We start from the raw sequence: 17445 nt of genomic DNA on the forward strand, positions 1-17445 counted from the left end.
TGACCTCTCTTTTTCTATATTATTGTAATACAATAAATTATGCGTTACAAATAGTGGATCTCTATACATTTTCTCATTATTTAAATTTCTTGCAACAAAACTTTCTGCCACGCATTGTGTGTACTTTTGAAAATTCTGAGGACTGAAACTGATATTGCAATACGATAAATTGTGCGTTACAAATAGTGGATTTCTTTTTTCATTTCTCGCTTCATCTTTAACATTTAAATTTCTTGCAGTGAGACATCTTGCCATGCGTTCTATATACTTTTGGAAACTTAAAGGACTGAAGCTGGTTTCTTTCCTATATCTGGCTTCAGACACATTATGTATATTGTAGACTCTACGCTTAATATAATAAAAGACAAATGTATTTTTATTTTAAGCTCTATATTAATTTGCAAGTAAAATAAGGATTGTATGTGTTATTTACAAATAAAATTAATGTCATATGAATAACGCACAATTTATTGTATTAGAATAAAATTCACAAGTATGCACAATTTAAATGTTAATAAATAAAGTGGGAAAATGTACAAAGAGATCCACTATTGGTAACGCACAATTTATTATATTACAATACCAGATTCAGTCCCTTAAGTTTTCAAAAGTACGCACAATGCATGTCAAAATGTCTTGTTGCAAGAAACCAAATGTTACAAATCCAAACTGACAGTTACAGGTTAGAAATGAACGAGCGGCATGAGTGACAGCCATAATTACAATTTCGACCGATGAGCCTTGCCGACTGATTCCGAGACTCGACGAATCGACGAACGGCCTTAGTTCCTATTGGCTAAGTGTTGACGAAAATTTTTTTGTCAAAGGAAAAGAAAAATGCTGCAGTTTTTGACACAGTCATGATATGATAATACGATATCTCTGTCGTTGGTGGACCGATTTTATTGATTTTGGTTTTATTCGAAAGCTTATGTGTGATTTGTATAAGAAAAATGTCTTTAGATTTAGAAAATACAGCAGGCGTGACGAGATATTAATGACAGAAGTTTCGGGTTAGGTTGGAATCGCGTTTTCTCGAGTAAAAGATACGCGGTAGCGCCAGCGCCAGGCATATACGAGGAGGCTATTTTTTCATGTACTTGGCGTTGAGACGCTACCGCGACTCTAGATTAGATTTAAATACAGTAAAATCTTTATTAAGAAATTTTTTAGACGCCACGTCACTAAAAAAAACTTCCGGGTTCGAAATTTGTAGGCATATAATTTGTATAGGCGTTTAATTTAATTCATTTAAAATTAAATTGTTTTTATTGATTATGATTACCCAGATAGCACCGGACGTCCCATGGACGTCCATTTTATGTCCAGTTTACGTCCAAACGTCTGACGTCCGTTGTCGGACGTCCGGCCGGAACGTCCTACGAACGTCCATGGGACCTAAATTTTGGACGTCCCAGGGATGTCCGCTCTGAACTTTCTACATTTAGGGAAAAATACTTTTTTTTAAACAAAATAAATATTATTTATTAATATTCTTTATAATATAATATTTATTCAATATGTAGAACAGAATATTTTTTTCCGAATATAAAATACACTATTTACAATTGTAAATTAATATTAATTAATATTATTATCCTAGATAGCACCGGACGTCCCATGGACGTACAGAGAACGTACAGAAAACGTTCTGGAAATTTCCAGCACCGGACGTCCCATGGACGTACAGAGAACGTACAGAAAACGTTCTGGGAATGTCCAGCACCGGATGTTCCATGGACGTACATAAGACGTTCCTGTTCCTGTGCTATCTGGGTATACAATCATTATTTAATATTCGCAACAGAATATTTTTTTCCGTAGATAAAACACATATTTATCTGATATTCGCAACAGAATATATGTTTGAACATGTAAAACAAAATGTTTATTCAATATTAGGAATACGATATTTTTTTACATATATGTATGTACGTATATATCCCTTCACGCAAAGAAAAATTAAAAAAACTACTTTATTTAATATCTAAATATGTAACAGTAGAATATACCCAGGTAGCACAGGGACGTCCCTGTACGTCCATTAGACGTCCGGTACTGGACGTTCGGGACGTCCTTTGAACGTCCAGATAACGTCCCAGTTACATCGCAGGACGTTCCTGGGACGTCCGGCGTAGACATTCTATGTGCGTCCCTTGGACATCCGATGTGGACATTCCCAGAACGTTTTCTGTACGTCCATGGGACGTCCGGTGCTATCTCGGATAATAATATTAATTAATTAATTAATTAATATTAATTAACAATTGTAAATAGTGTATTTTATATTCGGAAAAAAATATTCTGTTCTACATATTGAATAAATATTATATTATAAATAATATTTATTTTGTTTAAAAAAAAGTATTTTTCCCTAAATCTAGAAAATTCAGAGCGGACATCCCTGAGACGTACAAAATTTAGGTCCCATGGACGTTCTAAGGACGTCCGACAACGGACGTCGGACGTTTGGACGTAAACTGGACATAAAATGGACGTCCATGGGACGTCCGGTGCTATCTGGGTATTTATTATGTATATGCAACAGTAAGATATATTTTCTTTATAGTATATGTTCACATACTCATTACAGCTTTTCGCAGGATGAACCATTAACAAATATGCATATTAGCATGAAGTAGTTATTTAATATACATAAAAAGCTCACTATACATATAATATATTGTAACACACGCATAACGTATATAGATACACATGTAGGTACATTAACGATTGACCAGGCATTCTATATAGATACAATAATTTGTATCAGTATCTCTGACATACGTTATTTAATAAATCTGTATAATTGATGAACAAACACGTACAATAGCCGAAATAACAAATTCTCTTTAAAAACGTACATTTTTAATTGCTTAAAAGCATGAAGTTATCCTGTACAAATTCTGGATTTATATTTCATTCTGTAACACTTTATTGATATTAGAAATGCTGCGACCCTAAAAGAGATTTCTTTTTCTGAACTTATAATACTCAGTGTTCGATTTTTTTTATCTCATACTAATTAAGTTTAATCTGTATATTTTTAGTTTTCGAAAGTAAATATTTTATGTGAAAAACTGTAGCATCGCAAAAGGATTTGTTATATAATTGACGTAGTTTGCGAATATTTTATATAAAAATTATTGAGTTAAAAATCAAAAAACATTTGTCACATAAATAGCAAAGTATGTTTAATAAATTTATTACATAACTGTTGGGTTTTTATTAATTGGTAGAATTGTTGGATTCTAATCTCAAAGTTAGCGCGTTAGGCGAATGTGTGAATGCGTTTTGTTTTATGGATCCATGTGGCGCTGACCGGAAGGATCTTCCTTCATTCGTATGTTTGGTGCTGCACATAGCACTGGATAGAAAGCACGTGTGTATTTTACCTCCTAATAAAACCTACCAAAGCACGTGTATATTCTACCAATTAATAAAAACCCACCAATAACGATAAAGCTCATTGTAAGTACTAAAGTTCTCGGAAGTAGTTTAGGGCAAGCCCCACACGGAAAGTTAAATAATAAAATATTTATAGAGACCAAGCTGAATCTCACTTAGCCTTACAAGTAATAATTTCTAATTTTATAGTTTTATTGACAAATTTGGAACCATTACACATCTTGATTATGACATTAAATTATTGCAATACAATTGAATAGCCAGTTTATTAAAGTATTCTTTCATAAATTCTACGATTTCATGAGTATTTCTTACTCCATTACATCTGAATTAAGCCAAAAAATGAATACTTTTGTAAACAAGTATTTGCGAATGAAATATTTTATCGAAATTGTCTCCTATACTTAGAACCATCCACTAATAAAAATGATAAAAGTCTGTCAGTCTTCTTTTAGTATGTTTATATATTTTACAAACATAAGTCATCTTTAAACAAAATCATGACACATGTGACACCTTAGTCCATTACTTATTCTTAAATTTAATTACAGACACATTACACACGTCTTGTATTTTAGAAGCTTGAAAGCATTATCCAGGGAATAATAAAGTTAATACTACCTTCTTTTTTCATGCAAAATTAATTCATTCGTCCCTGTATATTTAATGCAACAGTAATATTTTATTTTAAAATTTAAGTTTCTGTAAAGTATTTTGTTTAACAAATTTGAGAATCTGTGGTAACATTAATACATTCTCAATAAAAGCAATATTATGAACATTAAACTGTAATACAAAATTATATAAAAAACTTATAATACTTTGTTCGAATATTGAAATATAGAAAATTGACCTATGAAATGTATTAAACTAGATATAAAATTAAGAACAAGATTATTTGTATTATATCTTATGGTATACAAAAATTAATATCATCGATAAATGATACATAAACAGTTTTTTAATTTATGAGAAAAAAAACATAAATACATGAAATAATACAAAAGATTTTTTAAAATGAATTATATACTAAAAATATGTAAAAATGCATTCATAGATATGTAAATGCAAGTCTAACAATGTAATACTTTATCAGTTTAGTTGCCACATTAAAGTTTCATTTATAATCATAAAGAGTAGCTTGTACTGTTCATAAAACATGACAATTAAAACCCATTGTAAGATATAAAAGAATAAGCGATTTGGCATCTGAAGTCTTACTCATATCACAATGGATACAGTGTACATATTACATGCCTAACTGATACAGGAAGCCCAATGAATGTTAATAATACACAGATATACGAATAATTATCTTAAGACTATTTTAAACACAGCCAATAACACATCAGTTACACACGATCATAGTTCTATATAGGACACAAGTTACACACAAATAAGTAACTTCATCAATTCAAAATATAGAGGAGTATATGTCACATCAGGATAGCTTTTGTCAACAGTATCTTCTAATAAAACAAAAATATCACGACCATATATCTCAATTGTAAGACATATGCATGTAAGTATTTATGTATGTATGTACAAAGAAGTAGCGGAATAGATGAGCGCTACAATGCATAGTCAGGTTTTTGAAAACGGAAAGAAACGGCGTCGTGTGAAATCAAACGGAGCATGTGGACGTCCTGTTTAATAAAACTCTTTAACTAATTAATTGTGTTTTCCCTCGTGTCCCACTCGTCCATCCTCACACAATGAAGTAATGCTGATGATGGAGATGGAGGTAGCGATGGCGACGGTGGTGGTCTTGTAAAAATTTCTATTTCATTACAGTGGAATTGACATACTGTACTAGATGTACTTAAAGTAGATTCTGACCACATTCCTCTTCCTTTAGCTTTTCTTCTAATTCTACTATTATCTGTACTTGTTTCAGGCACATTTCTAGGCTTATTTTTACGAAGGTACTTCCATAATACATTTAATCTGCGATCGTTAATTGTTACAAAATTATATTTGTGAAAATACAAATATTTTCTTTTCTTGACTATTCAAATGAAAATATAAAATTATATATTGAGACATTTACCTTGGATACTGAAACTGGGCAAAATGAGCCGAAGGACCGATAACCGCTAACATCGGACATAAAAAGAATGTAGCATATAACCAACTTATGCCCATTACAAGTAATAAAAATATACCAATTTGGATATATGCCAGTACACAAGACGGTAACATGAGAGCTCCAGCAGCTCCACTCGTAAGAGAAGCCATCAAAGTTGGGCCACCCATTTGTGTGAGAGCCGTTTTCACTCTATCTTTTCTCTCTTTAGAATTGCACGCTCTATAGCTCACTACATAATGTAAACTAAAATCTATGGCTAAACCTAAAAAACATACACATATGATTATTATATATTTTGCAAAGAATAATGTTAATATGTTTGTAAATACCTATTGCTGTTGACACGGCAACACTTTCTAAAACATTCAACTTCCAACCAAATAGTATCAGACCAGCAACTGTTACTATAATTGCTGCTCCAATTGTTATAATTGCATATAGACTAATAAGAGGATTAAGTGTCACAAAGGCCAATACTGTAAGGGCTAAGATCAATGAAACTCCCATTGCCCAAAGAGTACCTTCATATAACGTCCGCTGCAATTCATAAAATTCTAATTTACTAACAAACCAACCACCTCGCATACCCAATGGTGCATTTTTTAGTTGATCTTGCATCCAAGTTTCCACCTACAAGAATACAGTTACCTGATTATTTTTAAAATTCATGTTTTATATAGTAGTTACCAATTTTAAACATTTTTTAAAAGTATATAAGATAGAGGTGAAATTATGTTTTTTATATATGTACCTGATGAAAGAATTGATCCATACTCGAGAAGGAAAGACTGTAGTTATATACACTGTCATATTCAACAATTAAAACTTTAATTTTAGCCATCGGTCTTATCACTGAATTAGTCTCATTTGAAAATTGTACATGTGTGAGATTTGCTTCGTTTAAAAATTTTAGACCACCAGTAACGCCATTACGAGCCCATAAGTACGAAGGTGTGCGATATAATTCTGCATTAGCTTCAGCTGCGCATTGTTGCAATACGCTAGAATTATATGGAAATGTACTGCTTTCACAACATGGCATATAGTTAATGTGCGAGTTGATGGGATCTTCGCAACGTCTTTTCATCCAATTACGTAATGATTCGATAAAACAATTGGATAGTAAAGGTCCTAAGGTATCACGATAGAAAGGCTGAGCTCGCAAGTTATGGCAAAATCGTTCCAACCATAATTGCGAGTCTGGATGTGATACGTCAAAAGATTCATCCCATTCTGGTGTACCTGTTAAATCAGGATTAAGATAGTTACCATTATCGATTGGTTTTATGCCCCATACAAATCTCAATGGTAATACATCTCCATTATCTATCTGAAATTATAAAGCCTTTTGTTAATTGCTTGAGAAATTTAATAAAACTGTTTTACTAAAACAATTGCTATAATAATTTGTACATACTGTTTCATGTTTCTCAAACCAGAATTTTTGAGAATATATCAAATCATACTGTTCAAATGTATGAGAACTATCAAATAATTGGAACTCAGCAGTATCTGGCAATTGTAAACCTGGGTAGTGGAAAACAGTAAAACAACAAACTGCTGCCATGCTACCCAAACTTAATAACCAATACCACCGGAAATTAATTACTGTTTTCGTTAGGAAGTTATTAAATCCTAGCGATATTTTATGTCCAAATAGTCGTGCAGGTCGAATAATTTTTCGTACTACATAATTTGCAGGTGATAAAACGTTCAAGTTGAACTTTTCTGATAATACTACACATGCTGGCAACCAAGTAATCATCAAAAAGAAATTCGCGATAACAGTCATTCCTGAAAATAAGCTACAAATTCGATTTATTAATAAGATATAGTTTATATAATACTTTGAAGCAGTTATTACATAAGTAAGTATATACCTGAAACAGTTGATAGCAGTAACATTACTAACAACCGATGCAAAGAAGGCCACTGCAGTAGTTAAAGATGTAACAAACATAGATGGAACAGCATGTTTCATTGTCTCCTGCACTAGTCTTACTAATCCATCGTTAGATAATTTTTGTTCTCTTCCCCTCTCCCAAATTTTGCAATATATAAATACGTCATCTGCTCCTATTCCTTGAAAATAAATGAAATTATATTTTTTGCATATTCTGTTATTAAATACATTATTTTAAATTGTACTTATATATATTCTACATATCCTTACCTACAGCAACGACAATTGCCAACAGATTCATGAACGGAAAGAAGTGAATATGCAGAACTAAAGTGTACAATGCATATGAAATGCCAAGACTGAAAATTACTGCAATAATTGTTGTAACAGTTAATAACAAAGAGCCAGTATATGCCCATATGCAAACTGTTACAAATGCAAAACCAATAAGTAACAGAACAGAGTCTGATACCAACAATCGATCAAATAATGTACTTTTTAAACCTAACTGCATCCCTTTGATACAGAATTTTCCATAAGATAAGCCATCATTGTTTAATTCTTTATAAAAATTTAAAGTAGCAGAGCTCTCAGCAATTGGCAGAAATATCATGACATATTTCAATGTTGAATTAAACTTGGTTTGATTGTTATGTTGCTGAGTTTGCTGCTTCTATAACAAACATATTAAACATTTTATTACAAAATATTTCAGTATAAATAGCAATTTTGTATCATATAATAATTAAGTGCCTTACATGATCTGGTATAAATTCAATATCTAATAAATAATGTAGCAAATGATAAGCTGCATTACGTGTATAACATTCGCTTGGAACATGCCTTTGACAATTTAAATCTTCTGCACAGTTTGATGTCAAGCGAAGGTTTTGATAAAAATAAATGCATCTTTGTAAAAGAGTTTCTACTCGACTAAGATCATTTTCTGTTACACCCAAACAGGAACTTCGATTAGATAAAAATGCAACGTAATTTGCTGGAGACCAGCTCCTACAACATTTTTGTTCTTGACCATTATGTTCTGTTTGCATTTGACATAAAGAAGGAAAGTGAGCATTTGATCGTAATTCTGCATCGATATAACATTGTGCTAATACACCCTCCATCGACCATAAATTTGTATCTTCAGAGTTTCTGCCAATAACGACACGTGCATACGCAGAAGATGGTGAATTACAAAAGAAATTCTCATTGTCAATATGGTCTTGACTTTTATAGTCCTTTACCACATTTAATTTATTTTTGTTTTTCAACTCTAACAATTCTTCCCATTTGTTTTTAGCATCAATTTGATCTGTTTCTGATCTTTTATCAGTTACTTGTTTTTGATATTTTTTCCCCCCTTTTTTCTTGTTTTTAGGTTTCTTCCTAATAATACCCTGGTTGATCCAGCTATGATTTTGTATGTTTACAGGATTCTGTAAATTCTAAAATGTATTGCAATGAATTACTTTATTATTAATTTATTACTTACATAAACATTTAATATCAAGGTCAATTCTTTGATTACTAATGTCCCGATCCAACATCCAATTTAAACATTACCTTCTAAATGATAATAGAAATTAAAAACAGATGAAGCCTAAGAATTTAAGTTTAGAAGAATATTTATTGAACCTAGATAAAATTAAATTTTATTACATAATATTATTATTGAATTACTGTCAAACATAACTGTAGTCACAGATTTCTTAAAAATAGACTTTCTTTACTTTTAAACTGAGATACATTAATTGTTTTATTGATTAATTTTTAAAACTTTCCTTTTCATTTTTTTTGTTCAAATAACCCTAGGAAGATGTACTTTGACTCAATACATTGTTTGCTTTATAAAACCAATCCTACTTAATATAATGTATTAATTTATATTTCTTGATAGAATTACCTGTTGATTTAATTGGCGCACATAATTATAATATTCTAAAGGATTGTCAGTGAGCTGTCCTCTTGGTTTACTTGTTTCCATCAAATTTTGCCAAGCAATAAGCCGTTGTGCTAGCATTGTACCTCTTGCTTGAAAGCCCTTAACAAAAATAAAACATAAATTAAACAAGAAATATACATACATGTACACCAATTGTTTGTAATTTATATATACTTACTAACTGAGGATCAGAGAAGTCTGGGAACTTTTTGACAGCCAAAGGAACAATCAAACATGTCGAAGAGAATATGAGTATGACCATTAGAATGGTATAAGGATGATGAGCTATTACACGAGAAAACAACCACACTTCCATTTTTGATAATTATATTTTATCTTTCTCTTAACTTAGGTCATACTTTCTCGTAAATTATAGTAATGTAGACCAAATAATATAAAAACAATATCGTCGCAATTGTGGTCCAAGTCATAAGTTGTCATAGCATCATTTAATACTTCGTACAGTTGTACCCTTTTCTTGCATTAGTTTCCATTGGATTTATAATTTGTTCGTTTAATCACTTCGTATACTCGTATCAAATTGTATATTAGATATAAATGTAACAGAAATCATAAATTTATTGCCACTCTACTCGAACATAGACTTTTGCGCAATGCTTTATAAATGAGTATAATTTTTTTTATAAGAAATGCCCCGATATAATTTCTTAATTTAAAAGCAACTTGGACCTCCCACTTAAAGGGGTGACATACACGTGTTTACATCGGCAATAACAGGCAGTAACAAATGGAACAATCCATGGAACTAAGAATATGTAATGAAGCACATATACGTAACTTGCAGTGGCGTAAGACAAATTTCCAGAAATTTGCATTTTATATTCACTTTTTGAGTAAAAATACACGACGAATTTAAAACAATGTCTTTATTTATCGTATGTCTCTAAATACTTATGTACATATTTCATCAAATAATATTTTGAAGTGTTTATATTTTGTTACTATGCATTATGCAATAAAAAATAATACTGCAATATTAGATCAATCGATTAAAAGCATCACTATCCTACTGTATTAATTTTAACTCTTATCATTTTGAATAACACTCATCATAACGTATTTTGGAAATTGTAATTTTGAAATATTAAATTTAATTTATATTATTATTTCCTTATAACTTGTTTTCGTTTAAAAAAAAATACTAAAAACAATACACAGATGTCAAGAGTAAAGTTATTTATTTATAACTATTGGTTACAAAATAAAATAGTTTTGAATGATCTAGAAATATTATCTAGTGACATCACATGAGAGCATCTTTTCCCGTTATCTTTTCTTCACTTCGATTCGTAGATCCATGTATACAGGCCGTATCTACGAGTACATATGATCGAACGTGGTGTTACCAATGAAGACAAACTGGCGCCACCAACGGAGAGTAGGCGAACTACTAGATAGTTTTTCCCGTTTTTCGGGCACAATAATGAAAAGAACATATAATAATTATACATTTCGTAATCAGGGGAAGTAAATCTATCGTCTCGCCAAGCGTTTTTTACTTAATTTTTAATAGTTTTACAATATAAAGAAGAAATCACAAATTGTCCAAGGAGCGTGATATCTTTGATGAAGAAAGGAGATAAACTAAGAAGAATTGGAGAAACTAATATGAACGAACGTAGTAGTAGAAGTCATACCATATTTAGAATTATAAGTTCACTTCGAGCCAAGCGTGCTTTGGAATACACTGTTTCGACAAATGTATATTTCTCACTTAGACAATTGAAAGCAGAGAAGTTGAAGGAGATTCAGAGGATGCTATACAAATCTCGCAATCGAATCTATTAGATCTCGCTGGTTCTGAAAGGGCACGACAAATGGGAGCAACAGGGGAAAGATTTAAAGAAGGACGACCCATTAACATGTCTCTGTCAACCCTAGAATTAGTAATCATGCAATTGAGCGAATCTCAAGATAGCCAGAAACATGTTAATTTTCGTGACAGTAAATTAACAAGACTGTTGCAGACTTCGCTTGGCGGTAATGCTATGACGGATATACTGTGCGCCGTGACTCCATTCACGTGTTAGACAATTCTTTCTCGAAAACTCGTATTTTCTCTATCAAGGCGTTCTCGTTACTAGATACTTCCCGTCGTAGCTCCTCGTTAGCAGCTTTCAATGCGTCGATTTCATCCAAGAGCATTTCTTTTTCATTTTTCAATTCGCCGAGCGTAACAGTGAAATCCACGCTCCTCGTCTTGAGTTCGTGCATATCGTCTGGCAATAAGTCGATATGATTCTGTATTTGTTCTATTCTGCGTCTACTCTCACTCGAACGGTCCTTTGACTCGGTATTCGTTGCATCCGTGGTCTTCTCCTGAACCTGGAACTCTGTAAACTCGTTACACTTATCTTCGTACAGAATTGATAATTTATTATGATTTGCCTTTAACGTTTATAACTCGTCGTTCAGATTCCGAATTCTCTTCTCGACGAAGCTCACGTTTCCGCCGTCCACGAAACTCACGTTCGCAGAAACATCGTGTCGGCTCGAATTCAATTCTCGGCTGATTATTCCCTTCAACCTTTCGACATCTACGCACTTGCGATCTAATTTACCTTGCAGGTCCTCTAGTTTCTGAGTCAGAGCTTTCTTCTCGAGTTTAAGGGCTCTGTGACTCTTGTTCAAATTTCTCAAGTGCGCGTACTGACTACAGGTAGTTAATTTCAAGTCGCTAAGCTTTTTATTTAAGCGAGTCAAGTAACCGATTTTCTCCTGTAACGTTGTAACTATACCCGCGAGTACATCGCGGTTTTCTGTTTGTACAATATTTTGGTCGATATAATTTGTAGTCTCGATACTGTCGTTGAATGTTATCGACGTATCCCGTAATTGTTCACATTTAGGGCGATCGAAAACTTCCATTGGTTCTAACAAGTTGTTGGCAAATTTAGTGTTCCCTTCAGAAAGTATCGTCATTTTCGCTTTCAATTCTGCAATTTCTGCCTTCAACGTGTTATTCTGCGATTTTAAATGATCCTCGCAATTCTCAACAGAATTCTCATTCATTAACTGAAATTGATCTATTTTGTTTTGCAATATATCGCATCGTTCCTTTAGCGTATCATTTTCTTCTATTTTGTCTATCAAATCCGTAGAAAGTTCGTTATTCTGTAATTCTAAACATTCGTTCTTTTGTGCGAGAACAGCTACTTCTTCCTTATAAATGCATTCGTCATTGTACAAGAGCGACTTACTTTCTTTAATACTTTTAAGCTTGTTATTCTTCTCTACGATAGTAGTCGATAATTCGATGTTCTCGGCTGTTAAGTTATCGATTTTATTTTGATACGTCGCAACAATTTGTTCCTCGCATCGAGTTTCCGTTATTCTGGAACGCGTGGACTTCAGTTCGTCGCTCAAAGCTTCCAAATTGCTTTCCAAATTAATTTTCTCCACTGTAATTGTGATTGTTTTTTGAAAGTCAAGCTCCGCCCTCTTTGCATTTTCTTGTTCTGTGGCTAATTTGCCAGCTATTTCCGTATTCTCAGTTTTCAGTAAAGAAATAGTCTTTCGAAGAGTTTCTATATCCTGTTCGAGACTCTCAACGTTACATTTTGTTTGTTGGCATATCAGTTGCTTCTCCATAACTGTAAATTGACAGAGTTCCACATACTCCTTTGTTAAATCTTCGATACATTGTCGTAAAATATGTTTCTGCGTGGTAGGAGACATCTCATAACTTATCATTTGAGTTGCCGTGTCACATTTCTCTGGTGTTATATTAAGATTAATTTTTTCTGGTGTTATACTGTCCTTGGATCTAGCGATTAATACTTCATCCATAAATGTAACACGATAATTACGTTTCGTGGCGATCGATTCGTCGTCACTGTCGGTAACGTCTTCTCTACTTTCGCGAACTCTTCCACTTTCAAATAATTCCAATTCGAAATCGGTGAAAGCCGTTTGAAATGTTTGATTTATTATATCGGCGGACTTAATGATACTCTTCCTGTTATGTGGCTTCTCGTAAGACACTTTTTTTATAGGCGATAACTCAGTTGCAGGCTTAAAAGAAGGCAAATGTTGATTAAATAATCCCGAACCACCCCATGTTTGTCTCCGTTTAGATTTATACTTGAACGATTCTTGATTCGTAGTATTTCCAGACACGATCGCATCTTCAACAATTCTATACGCTCTTCCAACAACTGATTGACGCGTTCTTTTTCCTGTAATTTCGACTCCATTGCTTTACCTTCTGCTACGCGATTTTCTGTTTTTATTCTCTGAAAAAGAAAATCAATTCACGGAATTACGAATCTATTTTATGCAACGAGTTGCAGTAATTATTACGACACAAATTCGAGTTATAGACCTGTAATTCTGCTTGAAGTTTCGATAATTGTTTCGCGTATAGTTTCAAAAGTGCTGCATCGGACATAACTTCGTTAATTTCTGGTTTGTTTTTTACACTTTTAGCGCGACATGCGAACCTAAAAATTGACAAAATAAAATTAAGAATTTGTAATAATTAGGAATGGTAGGAATATATTATATTAATTATGATAGCAATGTACTAACGACAAAGTGCATTGAGTTTCTTCCAAAGCAGCTGGAGTCACGGCGCACAGTATATCCGTCATAGCATTACCGCCAAGCGAAGTCTGCAACAGTCTTGTTAATTTACTGTCACGAAAATTAACATGTTTCTGGCTATCTTGAGATTCGCTCAATTGCATGATTACTAATTCTAGGGTTGACAGAGACATGTTAATGGGTCATCCTTCTTTAAATCTTTCCCCTGTTGCTCCCATTTGTCGTGCCCTTTCAGAACCAGCGAGATCTAATAGATTCGATTGCGAGATTTGTATAGCATCCTCTGAATCTCCTTCAACTTCTCTGCTTTCAATTGTCTAAGTGAGAAATATACATTTGTCGAAACAGTGTATTCCAAAGCACGCTTGGCTCGAAGTGAACTTATAATTCTAAATATGGTATGACTTCTACTACTACGTTCGTTCATATTAGTTTCTCCAATTCTTCTTAGTTTATCTCCTTTTTTCATCAAAGATATCACGCTCTCTGGACAATTTGTGGACAAATTCTGGACTATTTGCCCGTTACTGTCCTTTTTAAGCTTCAAATCGGTATTATTTTTGTTCAATAAATCGTTGACTCTTTCGTTGTAAAGCTCCAAATATGATACTCTGAAAAATGAAAGTAATCTTTCATATAAAGTTGATCAATTTAATATTTATCTTCTTAACTACAAAATAACTATCGTATCAGTTTCCATGATAATAAGTATACCTTAATAAAAATTCCCTTTTGATAGTGTTTGCAATCCGCATCAAACATATAGTCAATCTGTGGACGTAATCTAATCAAATAAATTGCGGTAAGAATAAAATCAAGTTTTACCATTTAAAATCTTTACAGAAGCTGGATACGCACCGGAGCAAAATCCTCCATCTCCACACTTTTTCATCTCCGGATCGGTCGAGACAATACAGTACCCTTGAACTACCCATTGTATCGTTTGATTCTCTTCTTTCTCGCGTTTTCTTAACGGTCTCACTCTAATCGCAACTTTAAGGGTGCGCAGGAGCCAGAGCCAAACTCCGAGTTGATTTCAGCGACAGTTGCGGAAAAAGTAGGTAACTCCGAGACAAGGACAGAGAGGGCGATACAACAATTGCAGGAGAGACGAGGACACGGCGATTAGGCTAGCATGATTTTTTTTCGGAGATATTGAAGCAAAGAAGCAATATTTTCTAATAATTCTGGTTTTAATATATTCGTTACACTTTGGCGGATGCGACTCCAAGGCCTGATTTTGCAATTTCGGCCTTAAAACTTTATAAACAATAGAAGTATGTTTGCTATTTTCATTTTATTGTTTATAAAGTTTTAAGGCCGAAATTGCAAAATCAGGCCTTGGAGTCGCACCCGCCAAAGTGTAACGAATATATTAAAACCAGAATTATTAGAAAATATTGCTTCTTTGCTTCAATATCTTCGAAAAAAGTCATGCTAGCCTAATCGCCCTGTCCTCGTCTCTCCTGCAATTGTTGTATCGCCCTCTCTCTTCTTGTCCCGGAAATTAATAACAATATTTACATCGCTTGCGACTTTCCTATAATTGTAACCGCCGTTTGAAAAAGAGACCTTCTCAATGTCAATCTATATTAGAATTTTCTGCATTCCACGTCTTTACTTTTTTTCTAAAAGTATTTCGAATTTTATTTTACGCGCCTCTCCGGGGAGAGCGGTTCAGCGCTCCACGGGCACCTTACCCACGTCAGCAAATTCCCTATCAGCGCACGACGCGTTCCGCAACAATATATATTACCTCGGGATTTTGATAACAGTTTTCTAGTAACTTTCGTAGGGAGTTGGATCTCATACAGTCTTCATGATTCGACAAACATTTACTTTTATTTCATGGCACCACTTTGCTACGCTTACAATTTAAAAATTTGCTTGCAATTTTAACTTTAAAGTTTAATCCACTATGTGGCGCTGTTCCCTCAGCGTGAAGTTGCCAGGATGCAATATTCCAATATTGGTAGATACTGGTTACACGTAATGAATGCTTATTCGTGTTTATACGCGTATGAAATCGTGTGTTGTATATATATGTCACATAATAAATTGGCACTACACACGTGTCTACCTATAAGAAGAGGTAGACTTTTGACTAAACTACGTTCGTTTATAAATCAAATTCATATTATTAATTTTTCTGATTAAGTACATTGTAAGTGCAGTTAAAAATCTTGTATCTTCCTCTATTTATACGTCACTTTCAATATAATTAATTAATATATTTTTATTACAGATGAAGAGTTTAATAATAGTATTTTCTATTCTATTTCTAAATACTTTCGTTAAAGCTGTAGAAATTGATAATAAATATTTAAAATGTTTGGGTATGTAAAACAATTTTTATATAAATATAAGAAATTATTAATAGAGATACTTATCTTACATTCAGATTATTGTTATAAAAATTAATATTAATAACGTATAGTTTGTAGATCAACTGTAAAAGAAATTGAAGAAGAACTGGCAAAAATTGATCCTTCAAAGAAAATTGATGTAGGTAACTATAGATTAGATGCAAAGGGGAATATTGTACAAAAAAAGGTAATTATGAATGATGGTATTTTTATATTGAAAATATGATTTTAAATAAACTATTTTATTTAAAGGTTCCCCTTGCTCAATCTGAAGTACATATATCTGACGTACTGGACAATATTTGTGATAAAATGTCAGACTATGTAAGAGCAACATATAAATCAAATGGTCAGTTAACAATCCTAAGTCTTATAAGTGCATCTGGTAGTATGAATCCTGAAATGTCAAAAGTTGATATTATTCAAGATGGTGATATGAATAAAAGTTTACGGTTTTATGTAAGTACTTCTAGATATTTATATGTTTTATTATTTTAATAAGTATGGCAAATTATTTTCAATGTTTACAAAAAATTATATGAAATGATATATACTATACAATTTAAAAAAAATATTCATTTATCTGATATATTTCAGTGTGAGGGACTAGTAGAAGAGTATGAAGATAACATTATTTCATTATTTTCTCACAAAGAAAGTAATATTAAACATCAGTTGTGCACAAATATTACAAAGGCATGCAATCCTGCAGATTTTGCTTATGAAGATGATGAGGATGTTGAGAAAAATGACATAAACGAAGAACACCATGAATTATAATACCATATAGGAAAACATTATATATTTTTTTAAATATATTTTTGATAATCAGAAAAGAAATGATATAATTTTATTTAAATGTAATGTGTTTTAACGAGGTATAAAGTACAGAAGTATAAAATGTAAAGTAATATTTAAAATAAATATAGGTAGATTAAATTATAAGTTTAATTTTATATTAGAAATTTAAATTTTGTTTTGAAGTTATTTAATTTTAATTGAAAGAGTCAGCAAGATGCATGAAGTAGTTAAAGAAGAAGAATAATTGGCTTAGATTTAATAATTTTTACTTTTATGTGCAAAGTTTTTACATTAGGTTTGAGTATTTCATACGCGTCGAAAATGGTATCAGTACCGTATTCTGATCGAGTGAAAGTGCATATTCTAC

The 17445-nt window shown here is 32.5% G+C and overlaps 4 protein-coding genes and 1 long non-coding RNA gene across 8 annotated transcripts; 2 read left to right on the top strand and 3 right to left on the bottom strand.

Annotated features, from left to right (window-relative positions):
• The first annotated feature begins 1376 nt into the window (after positions 1 to 1376).
• Positions 1377 to 4935, top strand: LOC128884577 (uncharacterized). The gene is made up of 2 exons (XR_008459411.1): positions 1377 to 1776; positions 2385 to 4935. It is a non-coding gene; the product is annotated as an uncharacterized LOC128884577 (long non-coding RNA).
• On the bottom strand, positions 3240 to 10390 carry LOC128884569 (protein dispatched). 2 transcript variants are annotated; one of them, XM_054138036.1, is made up of 10 exons: positions 9524 to 10390; positions 9307 to 9444; positions 8159 to 8839; positions 7671 to 8073; positions 7378 to 7579; positions 6915 to 7302; positions 6249 to 6827; positions 5827 to 6127; positions 5459 to 5759; positions 3240 to 5355 (listed from the first exon to the last, which is right to left on the bottom strand). In XM_054138036.1, the coding sequence occupies exons 1-10, from the start codon at positions 9659 to 9661 to the stop codon at positions 5076 to 5078; spliced, it is 3411 nt and encodes a 1136-aa protein (XP_053994011.1). In that variant the 5' UTR covers positions 9662 to 10390; the 3' UTR covers positions 3240 to 5075. The 2 variants fall into 2 exon arrangements, with proteins under 2 accessions (XP_053994011.1, XP_053994010.1); XM_054138035.1 differs by having other exon boundaries at positions 8159 to 8848.
• A 137-nt stretch (positions 10391 to 10527) lies between these two features.
• Positions 10528 to 14933, bottom strand: LOC128884570 (centromere protein F-like). Of its 2 annotated transcripts, none has more exons than XM_054138038.1 (5): positions 14770 to 14933; positions 14626 to 14682; positions 13897 to 14522; positions 13691 to 13808; positions 10528 to 13601 (listed from the first exon to the last, which is right to left on the bottom strand). In XM_054138038.1, the coding sequence occupies exon 5, from the start codon at positions 13153 to 13155 to the stop codon at positions 11764 to 11766; it is 1392 nt and encodes a 463-aa protein (XP_053994013.1). In that variant the 5' UTR covers positions 13156 to 13601; positions 13691 to 13808; positions 13897 to 14522; positions 14626 to 14682; positions 14770 to 14933; the 3' UTR covers positions 10528 to 11763. The 2 variants fall into 2 exon arrangements, with proteins under 2 accessions (XP_053994013.1, XP_053994012.1); XM_054138037.1 differs by having other exon boundaries at positions 14626 to 14695.
• Positions 13356 to 14084, bottom strand: LOC128878172 (uncharacterized). The gene is made up of 3 exons (XM_054126192.1): positions 13897 to 14084; positions 13691 to 13808; positions 13356 to 13601 (listed from the first exon to the last, which is right to left on the bottom strand). The coding sequence occupies exons 1-3, from the start codon at positions 14082 to 14084 to the stop codon at positions 13356 to 13358; spliced, it is 552 nt and encodes a 183-aa protein (XP_053982167.1).
• Positions 14934 to 15776: 843 nt separating the features above from the next.
• LOC128884574 (protein seele) lies at positions 15777 to 17117 on the top strand. 2 transcript variants are annotated; one of them, XM_054138045.1, is made up of 5 exons: positions 15777 to 16075; positions 16157 to 16247; positions 16356 to 16464; positions 16530 to 16736; positions 16875 to 17117. In XM_054138045.1, exons 2-5 carry the CDS (start codon positions 16240 to 16242, stop codon positions 17055 to 17057), a joined length of 507 nt encoding a protein of 168 aa, XP_053994020.1. In that variant the 5' UTR covers positions 15777 to 16075; positions 16157 to 16239; the 3' UTR covers positions 17058 to 17117. The 2 variants fall into 2 exon arrangements, with proteins under 2 accessions (XP_053994020.1, XP_053994019.1); XM_054138044.1 differs by having other exon boundaries at positions 15778 to 16075; positions 16349 to 16464.
• Positions 17118 to 17445: the final 328 nt, after the last annotated feature.

The sequence above is a fragment of the Hylaeus volcanicus genome, chromosome 1 (genome assembly GCF_026283585.1).
Source record: "Hylaeus volcanicus isolate JK05 chromosome 1, UHH_iyHylVolc1.0_haploid, whole genome shotgun sequence".
NCBI lineage: Eukaryota > Metazoa > Arthropoda > Insecta > Hymenoptera > Colletidae > Hylaeus > Hylaeus volcanicus.